The sequence below is a fragment of the Molothrus aeneus genome, chromosome 2 (assembly GCF_037042795.1).
Source record: "Molothrus aeneus isolate 106 chromosome 2, BPBGC_Maene_1.0, whole genome shotgun sequence".
NCBI classification, from domain to species: Eukaryota; Metazoa; Chordata; class Aves; order Passeriformes; family Icteridae; genus Molothrus; species Molothrus aeneus.
The window spans coordinates 37,374,937-37,386,762 of record NC_089647.1 but is presented as its reverse complement, the minus strand read 5'-3'; the positions used below and the strand labels follow the sequence as shown (position 1 = coordinate 37,386,762).

At 42.0% G+C, this 11,826-nt stretch overlaps 1 protein-coding gene across 2 annotated transcripts; it reads right to left on the bottom strand.

The window, feature by feature from the left end:
* Positions 1-106: 106 nt before the first annotated feature.
* Positions 107-11,738, bottom strand: C2H11orf54 (chromosome 2 C11orf54 homolog). 2 transcript variants are annotated; one of them, XM_066570538.1, is made up of 9 exons: positions 11,667-11,738; positions 8,943-9,065; positions 6,745-6,843; positions 5,730-5,803; positions 5,065-5,166; positions 3,945-4,121; positions 3,069-3,218; positions 2,372-2,488; positions 107-379 (listed from the first exon to the last, which is right to left on the bottom strand). In XM_066570538.1, the coding sequence occupies exons 2-9, from the start codon at positions 8,998-9,000 to the stop codon at positions 206-208; spliced, it is 951 nt and encodes a 316-aa protein (XP_066426635.1). In that variant the 5' UTR covers positions 9,001-9,065; positions 11,667-11,738; the 3' UTR covers positions 107-205. The 2 variants fall into 2 exon arrangements, with proteins under 2 accessions (XP_066426635.1, XP_066426626.1); XM_066570529.1 differs by having other exon boundaries at positions 11,663-11,724.
* Positions 11,739-11,826: the final 88 nt, after the last annotated feature.

Here is an 11,826-nt window from a genome sequence, read left to right as displayed (position 1 = left end):
AACATACAGTAACATTGCCATTAAATTACCGTTTAAATTCCGTCGTAACTCCAATGAAACATATACACCAAGTTCTGCCCTTTGACACAATTAAGAAGGCGGCAGCTGACTATTCTCATATTTATTCTTAAATCTGATAAGTGATAATTGAAAGCGTTACAAAAATCAGCGTTTGTACTTGAGGAAGGTGCAATCGGCCCGGGGCTCAGTCTCTCCCCACGAGGTGCGTCTCCTGGGGCCGGTCGATGCGGAAGAGCAGCTCGGCGGGCTGGAAGTAGCCCAGGTACTGCACGCTGTCCGGGCTGGTGTCCTGGTGGTAGTGCCCTCCTTCCCCGTGGTGACTGAAACAGTGCGTGTGCTCCACACGCAGATCGAAGCCCTGGCACCACACAGAAGCCCGTCACCAACGCGCTCATGGGAACAGCATTTAAGTCATGGGATAGTCTATCCTGATACACATTTCCACACATCTCCAACGTTAAGCAGTGAAAACTTGCAAGACACTTGTGAAACCAGTAAGACAAAAGAATTTAGAAACCCTGACAGCCCCCAGCTTTTGGTGTTAATCTGACTGAGACATCCTTTTTAACCCTTTTTTCCCCCCTCTTTTCTTTCCACTGGGATTAAATAATGCAGTCCCACCAAAGAACCCCTACTGGAAATCAAACCCCTTTGCACTGAATTGCCACAGGCCCATGGGGCTGTCTCTACTGCAAGTCTGAGAGCCAGCTTAGATGAATATGGGAAGAGAAATGAATAAAATAGCAACTAACATCCTAAACCATGAGATCAACATGACCAGTTTTATCTATCTTAGAATGGGTTGGGTTCAAAGAGACCTTCACAGATGATCTATTCTAACCACCCTATCATGGGCTGGGAAATCTTCCATTCAAGCAGCTTGCTCAAAGCCCCATCTAACCTGGCCCTGAACACTTCCAGGGATGGGCCATCTCCATCTCTGGGCAACCTGTTCCATTCTCTCTCCACACTTAGCCTAAAATTTTTTTTCCACAAGTCCAATCTAAATCTGTTTTGTTTCAATTTTAAATCCTTGCCTCTTCTTTTGTTGCTACATGTCCTGGTAAAAAGTTTCACTCTATCTTTCCTAAAAGCCTCCTTTAAGTACTGGAAGGCTGCAATAAGATCTTTCCGGAGCCTTTTCTTCTCCAGGCTGAACAATGTCAGCTCCCAGTCTCTCTTCAAAGGAAGAGGTACTCCAGCCCTTGGCTCATTTTCATGGCCCTCCTTGGGCCCTGCTCTAACAGGTCCCAAAGCTACATGTAGCACTTCAGGTGGGGTCTCCTGAGGGAAAGAATCCCCTTGCTTGACCTGGCCACACCTAGTTTGACATAGCCCAGGACATGATTAGTTTCCTGGGCTGCAAGGGGATACTGGTGAATAGTGCTATGGCATTGGAATGCCATGGTCACCTGCTCTTCTTGTAGTGACACTCAAACATTTCCACAACCACAGGCCTGGCCAAGTGCTGTTGAGCTTGCAGTGGATGCAGACAGGAGAAACCCAGAGAAATCCAGCCTACAAGTTGCATTGGTTCTGAATGGAGCAGCTGCCGATGGATGCTTTCAAAGGATGCATCAGTGGATAATGGGAAGATACAGTTTAGCCTTAGGCCAAAGGCTGCCACATAACACAATAAAATCACACCCTTCAACATATTTAAGCCTACAGTATGTCCCACTTACCTCTGGGAAAAAACGTTTTTATATTACTTATGACTGCATTGTTATCTATTAAATAGCCATTTTCATCTATGGTTTTCTGGTTACTTTTAAACAAATAGTTTTCCTAATTATGAACACCTTAATGGTTTTTGAAACCAGATTGGTTTTTATCCTGAATTATTTGCTGTTGAACTTGGTGCTTGTGAAAGATGCTAGGTAAGTTTCCAGCATGAGGCTTTGCAGACTTTAATTCACATCAGCAGCAGGAAACAGGCTTCATGTCTTTTGACACAGCATTAGCAGAGGGAGTTGTTATGAAAGTGAACTACATAAACAGGTGGCTGAGCCATCTTCCATGCTCTTCACATTTCTCCTAGTGTGGCCAGCAGTGAATGTAAACCATACTGCTGGGTTTGGGATGCAAACACTTGCACACATGCAACAGAACCATGACGTTAATCCACTATGAACAACCACTAGGTTTCAGAACAGATTCACCTATCCTCAATTCAAAGAGTTCACAGAAATGTGAAGCTTCTCAATCATTGCCCCAGCTCTGGAAGAGCTGAACACTATATATATATATATATACACACACTCCCATTCTTGAACGGAAAATCACATCCAAGACAAAATTCATTACAGGTCTCAGTCTATACTTAGAAAAAGGAGAAAAAGAGACTCACCGGATCTCTGGAAACTATTACTGGCTGACAAATCAGTGGAGCCTTCATTTCAAAGAATTTGAGCCAGTTATTCACATCCTCATCAGTATTCAGGGGACAGGCAGAAAATTCTGGAGGCTAGAGCAAAAATAAAAGCTTTTTAAGTAAAAGGAAGACACTTGCATCAGGATACCTTTTCTCTAACAACTTTGCTTTTTCCCTCCCCACTATTCTGTTCATTTTCCTTATTGACTGAAAGAAACTCACAGTGTCCATCACTCTGTTTCTTCCAGAAGAAGTGACTGGAATCTTACATCTTTTATTGCACAGGTAGTGGGAGAACTACTGAAGTGAGGATGCTCCTCCTCCTGGTACATTTTAGAAGCTCAGTTATTTTTTAAAAACTTTAATGCTTCTTATAAGTATCCTCTGAGTTCATGTATTTCATTTCGATTCATTTTAGAATAGTTCTCCAGTTCTTTAGCTGCACACAGATTTCAAAAGATGATGGCCTTAATGCCAACTAAAACAGAATTACTAGTTTTGTAATACTGATTTTGTAATGTCAACTCCTGACTTTAGTACCGTGCCCATCCTAATAGTTTATGCATACATTTAAAAATATAAAACAAAGTGAAGGAACTAAGATGTTACACCCTGATTTATACTTCTGTTTTCAGGAGGAAAAAGAAAGTTACATGCCTTGAGAACAACGTACCATAATGTGAATCTTTGCTTTCCCCTTCTGAATGATAAACGTTCCACCCATCCCAACTGGCTTTTCTCCATAGTGTTTCTCTAAAGTTTGTCTCAGACAGGTCACAAAGTTAAGCTCCCCAGTTCTTCCATTGGCTTTCACTTCAATGACCTGGAAGATAAAGTAAGTTTGTTACTGCCATCTCCTGCTGTAATAGTCTGAAAAGGTCTGTGAAAGCTGTTCTTAAATTCTCCCAAGCTGAGAACCCAAGATCACTTTTTGAAAAGATAAGCTTCCACGCAAGTGCTGCTGCATCTTTCCAGTTTGTGACCAGCTCTCTTTTCCTTAGTTCTGTTCAATGCTAGCTTTGCCTGTAAAGGGAGCTGGGCAGCAAGAGATTTACCTATGTATGAGACAGTGACTTGAGCAACTCCCTTCTGTCCACCAGCTGGCTTCCACTCTGTCAGAAAGAAACACTGGGTAACAGAGAAGGCTGTTCAGTTTCCATGCAGCACTTGAGTTTTCGACTGTTCTGCCAGCACCTCTTCGTGCTGGCTGTGTCAGGAGAAGCACTTGTGCAAAAAACTACCTAAGTGCCCATGTCTCATTTACACAAGTAATTGCACCATTACCTTAAGTCACTGCTAGTTTGGATTGGATTTGGATGAATGATTTATGATGGAAAAATTTTTGTAAACTAATACCTATCCCTCAAAAATTCAAGTGCCTCTGTCTCCATTAATTCTTCCCCTCAATCACTGGCATCAGTTCCTTATTTTTGCATGTTTCTCTTGTGGGATTACTACTTTACTATTATCACAGAATGCTGATAGGAGAACCATGAGTTTCCAGTCAGTCAGAAAGCACTGCAAAGTCACCTTAGATGGAAGTACGTACCTTACCAGGTTGGCCCTCGCTGGCATAAAGGTTGGCCAACAGTCCAAACTCACAATCAGTGTATTTACTGCTGTACTTCTCAAGCAGGCACCCTTTGTCTGCAGGATTAATCTGAGCAATGTAGCTCCCATTTACAGCAGGCTTTTTTTCACTCTTAGTTTGAACAATAGGGATAAACTGGGAAAAAGAATATATAAGAATAAGTCAATAAGAACATGTAAGAATCCACCAAATGAGCTGAACTCACATAAATGTGATTTAAGCTTTGGACCATGATCCCAAGAAAAAAATCCTCTTCATCACACAGCTCTGTCTCTCAGGATGAGGTCTGTACTGGTAAGAAAAATGCACTAATATTGTAATGTAATTGAAAGGTCCAGAAAACAGGTCTACTTTTTTGAACAGTTAAACTTATTGTTATATAAAGATGAATGCTAGTGTTAAAAAAAAAACAAACACAAAAAACCAAAAGAAAAAATATCTATTGTCTGCATGCAAGTATTGGAATTCTATGTAATACTCTCTCAGTGTACAGTAACAACCACTATTACAGTGGCCCAAATTTAATGCTGATATGGCCTATCTCATCTGCCAATAAATCCATCAAAAGGAGACAGTAAGACCAAACACTTATGCCTGGAAATATCTGTGATTTTTAAGGTCTCCATAGGCAATAGTTTTTGTCTCCTACCCCTCCTGCAGTTTATAATTTTCTATGTGGTATCTTTAAAATTCACAACAGTGAAACAAAGTCATCCAAGAGGGCAAAAGACAGGGAGTATCTGAAAGGCATTTACCAGTAAGTTTGAGGAACATTTCTAAATCTTGGAATTAAAACCTCTGGTCAGGTCTTTGTCAATCAGTTTCAAAAACCATGTTTCTTGCATGCTTCAAGGTAACCGCATGCTTCCTGAAGAATTACAAGTTAAAAATTAATCTTTATTATCTCAGGAGTATGCACCTCAGTGGATGCCCCTCATCTCAATTCCTTCTAAGTGTTTATGGTGTGAAAGTGTTTATTAAATACATTGTTGTAAATGGGAAATACCCAGCATGATACTGCTCTACTGTTATGATACTTCCATGAATTCATTGAGAACCATCACTCTTACATACTGACCTCAGCATTTACTCCAAGAACTTTGGATGAAGCAGCTCCAGCTCCAAGAATGAAAGCTCCAGGCAGCTCTATGTCCTTTGCGACTGTATTTAGATCATAAACCTGCAAAAGAAAAACAATACTTCCATCCCTGGAAGTGTCCAAAGCTGGGCTGGATGGGGCCCTGAGCAACCTGGCCTAGTGGGTGGCATCCTTGCTCACTGCAGGAGGGGTTGAACCTAGACTATCTCCAAGGTCTCTCCCAACCCAAACCATTCTATGATTTTGGTGTGGTGCTCTGATCTGCAATTGTCAGCCTGTTCACTGTAGTCCTGGAGGCATTTAATTCACAACACCCACGCTCATTAAAATTTTGATATGTTGAACATGGCTTCTGAACACAATGCTTAGTAATAACAAATTTGGTAGATGTCCATTTGTCTGCTAAAAGATAGATTCTACCTGCATATTCCCCGCTTATTTTATTCCAAGACTGAATTATTGTTCTTATTAGATTTTGTGACATACAACACACATCAGAATCAGTCTCATTAAACACTGAAAAGTGTATTTAACAAATGTAGAATCCTAGTATCTAGATCCTAATATCTCTTAGTCCTTAGTTTTGTTTATTGCTTTTCTTTTGACAAATGTATTAAACCCCACAGCTACAGGGAAAAACTCACTTTTTCTTTCTGTACAACAGGTATGAGATAAGGAACACCTCCCACATCTGCTATCCTAGGCTTTCCACAGATTCCTGGAAAAATACAGCCAGTTAGCTTGGTAAAATCTTTTTTTCCCAAAAATCTTCAAAAAGCATGCATCCTAAGCCACCAAAGACCTGGTTCCTCAAACTTCTCAAACCTTTGAGAACACTGTTTCCCTAGCATGCTTAGATAAAGTGTTGAACTACGAAGAAGTCCAAACCCTAAGATTATTCACTGTAGGATTTAATGCTACACAACATGTTGAAAAATAACATTCTGTAAGCACAAAAAAAAAATTGCCAGAGTGGACAACACCCTCCATTTGCCAGTTTTCCAGTAATTCCCTCACCACACAGTAGAGAACTCTGCTGGGACTCCACTTGCAAAATTTTAGCAAAGCTGAAAGCTATCTCAAGACAATTCATCCCACTTATTTGGATATGTATTTTAAGAAGGGATGAATAACCTCCTGGAGGTGTTTCTTGCACATTGATGCCAAAGGGAACTCAGAGGAGTAGCACAGATGACATGTCTTCCAGACAGCTAGTGTGAAACGAGATGAATCCCATTCAGAGTAAGACAGGTTCACTTCACTGACATACATGAATGCCAGCAATTAAAAAATTAATGGAAGTACAACTCCTTAGCTTCAGATAGTGATTGGCATGGTTCTAAAAAATTTCTCCATCTGAAAGATAACAACTTAAATTCAAAACCTTTTCAGTACACTAAATAAAGCTTATGAAATAAGTAGGTGTGCAATGATAGGTTAAGAAAAGAAAAATATGACAAGTACTCAGTAATGACTTGTCCTTGTTCATACATCAACTAGGAAATAAATCCAGAAATAAAATGTAGCTTTCCTCTCATGCATATGCTTTACCTGAAAAACATTTTAAGCTCTCTCAACATCTTTAAAGTATCAAAACTAAGAAGGATCATGCCAAAAAAACTGGAGAAGTCTTAGTGAAAGACAGGAATGCTAGGTTACCTTTAGCAGGAAAGTTGAAGGGTTCCTTAGTCAGATCAGGACAGTCTACAACAGAGACTTGAGCATCAGCAAAGTTCTCTTTAAGCCCTTTCTGCAAAACTGTAATTAAGAATAATGGCAAAATTATTGACAATGAAAAACTACCAAGAGTCTCACAAGTTTCTAACAACAATAAATGTATCTGTTTGGGCTTTATTTCTGCAAGGTACATTATTTATGCTTACCCTAAGTAACTCCATTGATTTAAATGTCTGCAGGCACTTGTTACATTACTACAACACTCGTTACATTACTACACTTGTTATGTAGCTTCAGAGAAGAGCAGAAGTTTGTGCAGATAATCGTTTGCCACATTAATTAATTTTAAGAATTCAAAAACCATTTTCATTGAAATACACTGCCTGACTGCTCCAAGGAGCACTAGGAGCAACACAGTGTGAAGTAACATGGGTAAACTTAAATCTCATTCAGCAGTGGGTTTGTTTCCAAGAGCAGACAATTACAGTCACGGTCAAATATGATGCAAGAGCAAAGGAGGAAGCAAGATTTAGCTGAAGCAACAATCAGTTCTTTACATACATTAACTAGACAGGTTGCAATAGCTTGATTATAATCTCAAACCATCTCTCCTGTCTGGAGGGATGCTGCCTATCATGTTTATGCTCTTGTGGAGATTTTCTGGCAAGTGCCACTGTCACAGCAAGACAGATAATGAATGGTGTTAGTGATAATGAACCAAATCTAAAATTTTTGGTTTGCTTCATATCAATGTTTTTTTAGGCTCCGAACTTGCAAAGTCATTCAAACAACAGGGAGGATTAGCTGAGTGCATTGTTTGGAAACAACTTTCAAACCTTTAATGTGGGTAGTGTAATTTTTTAGTTCCAAACCTTTAGTAGTGTACGTGAAGTAGTGTCTTCACATACACTGCTTCAAATACTATGTTGCAAGGTCCAGGTTCTTTCATGCCTGGGGACCTGCTTTGACAGGTGTCTCAAACTAAAGAACAGAACATCCAGTCTATAAATCAGGTGGTTCCTTATTTACACATACTTTCCTGCGCCTTTGTTTCCTCCAGTTAGGGTTTCAGCCATACCTTACTTCTTAAGATCAGATTTATCAAGCTCTTGACCAAAAGTAGTAGCTGGTACTTGGTACATTTCTAAATACATCTCAGTACCTTCTGGCATATGGACAAGGACAGTAAAAGGGTACTCCTCAAATTACACCCAAAACCTGAACAGCAACACAATTCCCAGCTTACAGGAGATCCTCAGGACAGCTCAGGAAAAAAAGGAAAATTCTGTTTTGTGATGAATTTTTTCTGATACTCTTTCAAGCTCTACTACAAGTAGTTCTACTGCAAGTACATGGTGTTCTCTGCAGCAGCCCTGGCCTACTGCCCCCATCTGACTGGGCAAGAAAAGCACTGGGAACCACCCAAGGCACTGCTGGGACCACACGTTCTCAATACATGGAAATGTCACACTGACACAGATTCAGGAAAGTGGCAGACACTGAACTTGAGGATCAATCTGAAAGACAAAAAACCCTTTAGTATATCTGCTGCAGGGGAGAGGCTGACAGAAGGAATAATGTCTTCCTACAAGGGCAAGAAAAGAAGCTCATGAGCAACTGGGCTGAACCCAGAAGTCCCTTCCGACCTCAACCATTCTGTTATTCCCAGCACATCTTGCTAAGGCTTTAGAAAGAAGTAAACTACAGAAGATGTTTCCTGCAGCCCTGTTCTAAGACAATGAGCAAAGGAGGAGCCAACTAGGTTCAAGCAAGAGGATCTGCCATGCTAGACTGCATCTTGTCAGCTATGTTTTGAGCAGTCCTGAAAAAGAAAGAAATACTGGAGGGGAGAGGAGGACAGCTGATTCTGTATTTGTAAAGAAGTTTGGTGTGTAGTGGTCAAACTTTCATGACCTGCACACAAATCTGCATATTCAGTGGTATTAAAGGAATTGAGAGCCCATCTGTGTGTTTAAATATCTTGGGGGCTTGGGGAGGAATCATTGTTTGCTCTAGGAAAACCATCACATATAGAGAAATAGTGCTGTTCTTCACCTCTCAGTGTGCTAAAAGCAGGAATTCTGCATGTACTAGTTGTAGAAAGACTTTGGTATGAGCTTTAAGATAAGTTTGAAGAGTACATTACCAGTTTGTATAAAGTCACATGTTGCATTACTTACCCCCAGCAAGCTCCTCCAGACTTGGGACATGAAAAGCAAACCTTTCGACTTTGGCCATTTCCTGATGGGCGCTGATTTCTTCAGGTAACAAGTTACAGTACAGCACACTGCAGAGTGACTGGTCTGCCAACAAAGATAATAGCTTAACAATTTAAACACACTCCTTTCAACATGTTAATTATTTTTCAATTTCATTCTAGAATACATAGAAAAAATGGAACTGTAGTTCTGGCATCACAGGAGAGACTGACAGCTTCAATAGTAATGTTGAATTTCTTATGCATTTTGGAAGAAGATGTGTCTGTCAGCCCTATAGCTGGCTCAGAGCATTACACATATTACACATACCCAGCTGACAGCTGGGTGTAGGGAAAACATATCCTACACTGAATGCAGATGAAGTGATCAGGAGATTTGTGTCTTTGTAAGCCTGGAGTCACAAGAAAGATTTGAAAGGAACCTCAGCTTTTCTGAGCACATCAGCTGCCTCCTAAGGTCTTCCCAAATTTAATGTTTACTTTTCCAGCAACGGTGGACTTTCAACCCGAGCTGTGACATGGTCTCAAATTAATTTCTGGGCATGTGTTTCCCCTCCCAGAGAAGAACAGGCTAACAGCAAAATAGAAATCAACTCCAGAAGTTCTGTAGTATCAGGCTCTGTACCCATACAAAAAGCATGTAAAAAAAAGTATGTACTGTAGCAAAAAGTTTTGAACATGAGTTTAAGAGCCTCTTCAGAAATGAAGTGTACTTCAGTCAGCCATGCAACAGCAAAGCCAGCTAGAAGGGCAAGGCACTGGGTCAGGGCAGAAACAACTGATTGTGCACTACCTAAAAATCAGCTGCAGCAATCATTAACTCCTTAGGCACATACACACAGCAATAAAAAATAAAATGTGTCCCATTTACCCAGATCTCAGGTGGAAGAAGGAAAAAGGGAAATCCTAACTACATTCCTAGACCTGACTGAGTCTTTGTTAGGAAGGACTATGGTGTGAAACAGCTGCTTATGTATAGTTCTAGCTTCAGTTTTTAAAAAATCCTAACTTTTATCACTGTCAAAAAATGTAATATTAACTGTCCTTACACCATTAGCCTCTTGAGTCTGCATAAAGGAAAAAAGAAAACCAAACCAGTGGGAAAAAAAAGAAATAAGAAGAGTGGGGAGATCGTAGCAGTCACTTAACTGAAATCTTTCAGCTCAATGCTCAGCCACCCCAAATTACTGCTGTAGCAAGCAGTAGAGAAGAGAAGAAAGACTGCAATCTGTGTATAGTAATTCTCATCTTAGTTGGTCTTATCTATCTCCACAGTTGACTTCATCCCTCCTCTGGCTCTGGAGGAGAAAGCAGCAGGCTGGATTTGGTGCCTCTGGTAGAAGCCTCATGTCAGGTGGAGTGAATCATACCACAAGACTTTTAGTGTGCACCAAGAAAGGGAGTAATTAGCCATAGGCAGAAAGTGAGAACATGGCTTTGGGAGCATTGTTTTAGATTATCCTCATCCCCTCAAGAACCTTTTGCCACATCCAGGAGAAGGCTGTTCCAGCACTCAACACATCGGTTGTCCTGAAACAGTCTGAGAAGACAAGCTAGAACTGTTGTTGTGCAAAAGGCAGAGGCAAGACTTGTACAGTATTCAAGTAAGTTAGCTCCCCACAATCAAGAAAGGGGAGAAAGACTGTGGAAAAATCTGATGTACCATAATAAACCAAATCTGATTGGGTTTATTATATTGAGACAAACTACTGCCTGTAGTTCTTACCAGGAAAGACACAAAGGAGTAGATCTGTGGCCCACCACTGCAAATATTCACCGGGGAGTGAATTGTGTGGTGTGGGATAGAGAGAACTTGAGACAAGAGCACACACTTAAGATCCATCACAGAGGGGTGCAGTGACACTGAATTGCTACAGAAGAATTTCAAAGAAAGAACACAAATGCGAAAGGGATGATAAAATTATTATAGATGTGGGATGATGCAACTAGAATGGAGGCAACAAGTATGTAAAGACTCAAAAGCCTACTTTTGAAGTGCAAAGAAAACATCAGAGAGAGTAGCTAGGTGCCAGGACAAGGCAGATGAAACGTAAAACGTTAGATTAATTACATGTCTATCATCAAAACCGGAATTGAAATTAGCTTGGAGAGTTACAGCCAAAAAGGAGAGGTTATAGGCAGGCTAGACACGCATCGGGGAGGGGGGTGGTGGGGAAAGAAATATCCGTGGAAAAAATTGAAGATGGCAGTTGCGAGAGAGAAATTTAGTGATGACACCCAGAAGAGGAAGACATCCACAGACGCAGAGGCCGTATTTTTCGCCTGGGGCGGTGCGAGGAGATCCCGTACGGGGCAGAGGAAGGCTGCGGGGCAGCAGAGGCAACTGAGCAGCTGGGATTTGGGGAAGGGACGGGTCACGGCAGGGTAATAACAGGAGTGCTAGGCGAGGCTGGGCTCCGTGGGACAGAGAGCATCCCGGCAGGCAGAGGCAGCGGTGATTACGGGAGCGGGGGAGCGCTAAAGGCGGCGGCACGCTTGGCATAGCGGCAGGGGGAAGGAAGGGGCTGTTCAGGCTGGAGCTGCCAGTTCAGAGGAGTCGGGGGAAGGACAAAGCAGCACAGCAGAGACGGGAGCCGCTCACCGGGCGGGAAGCCGCGGGAAGCCGGGACCTGCTAGAGCTCTGCCACGCACCGAGCGCTGCTACCGCCCAACCGCACCTACCTACCCTGCCGCCGGGACTGGCACGGCACGGCACGGCACGGCACGGCACGGCACGGCACGGCACAGCACAGCACGGCAAGGCTCGACCCCGCTCGGCCCCGCCCCTGGGCGCGGCCACCCCGCTGCCACTCCCAGCATGGCGCCATTCTCCTCCTGCCCCTCCT

Bases quoted from the DNA above. Each gene is read 5' to 3' on its own strand.
- C2H11orf54 (XM_066570538.1), bottom strand. From the start codon at position 9,000: ATGGCCAAAGTCGAAAGGTTTGCTTTTCATGTCCCAAGTCTGGAGGAG. The intron at 6,844-8,942 runs GTAAGTAATGCA...TCTTAATTACAG, and splicing joins TCTGGAGGAGCTTGCTGGGG to TTTTGCAGAAAGGGCTTAAA. The intron at 2,489-3,068 runs GTACGTTGTTCT...TTTTTGCTCTAG, and splicing joins AAGCAAAGATTCACATTATG to CCTCCAGAATTTTCTGCCTG.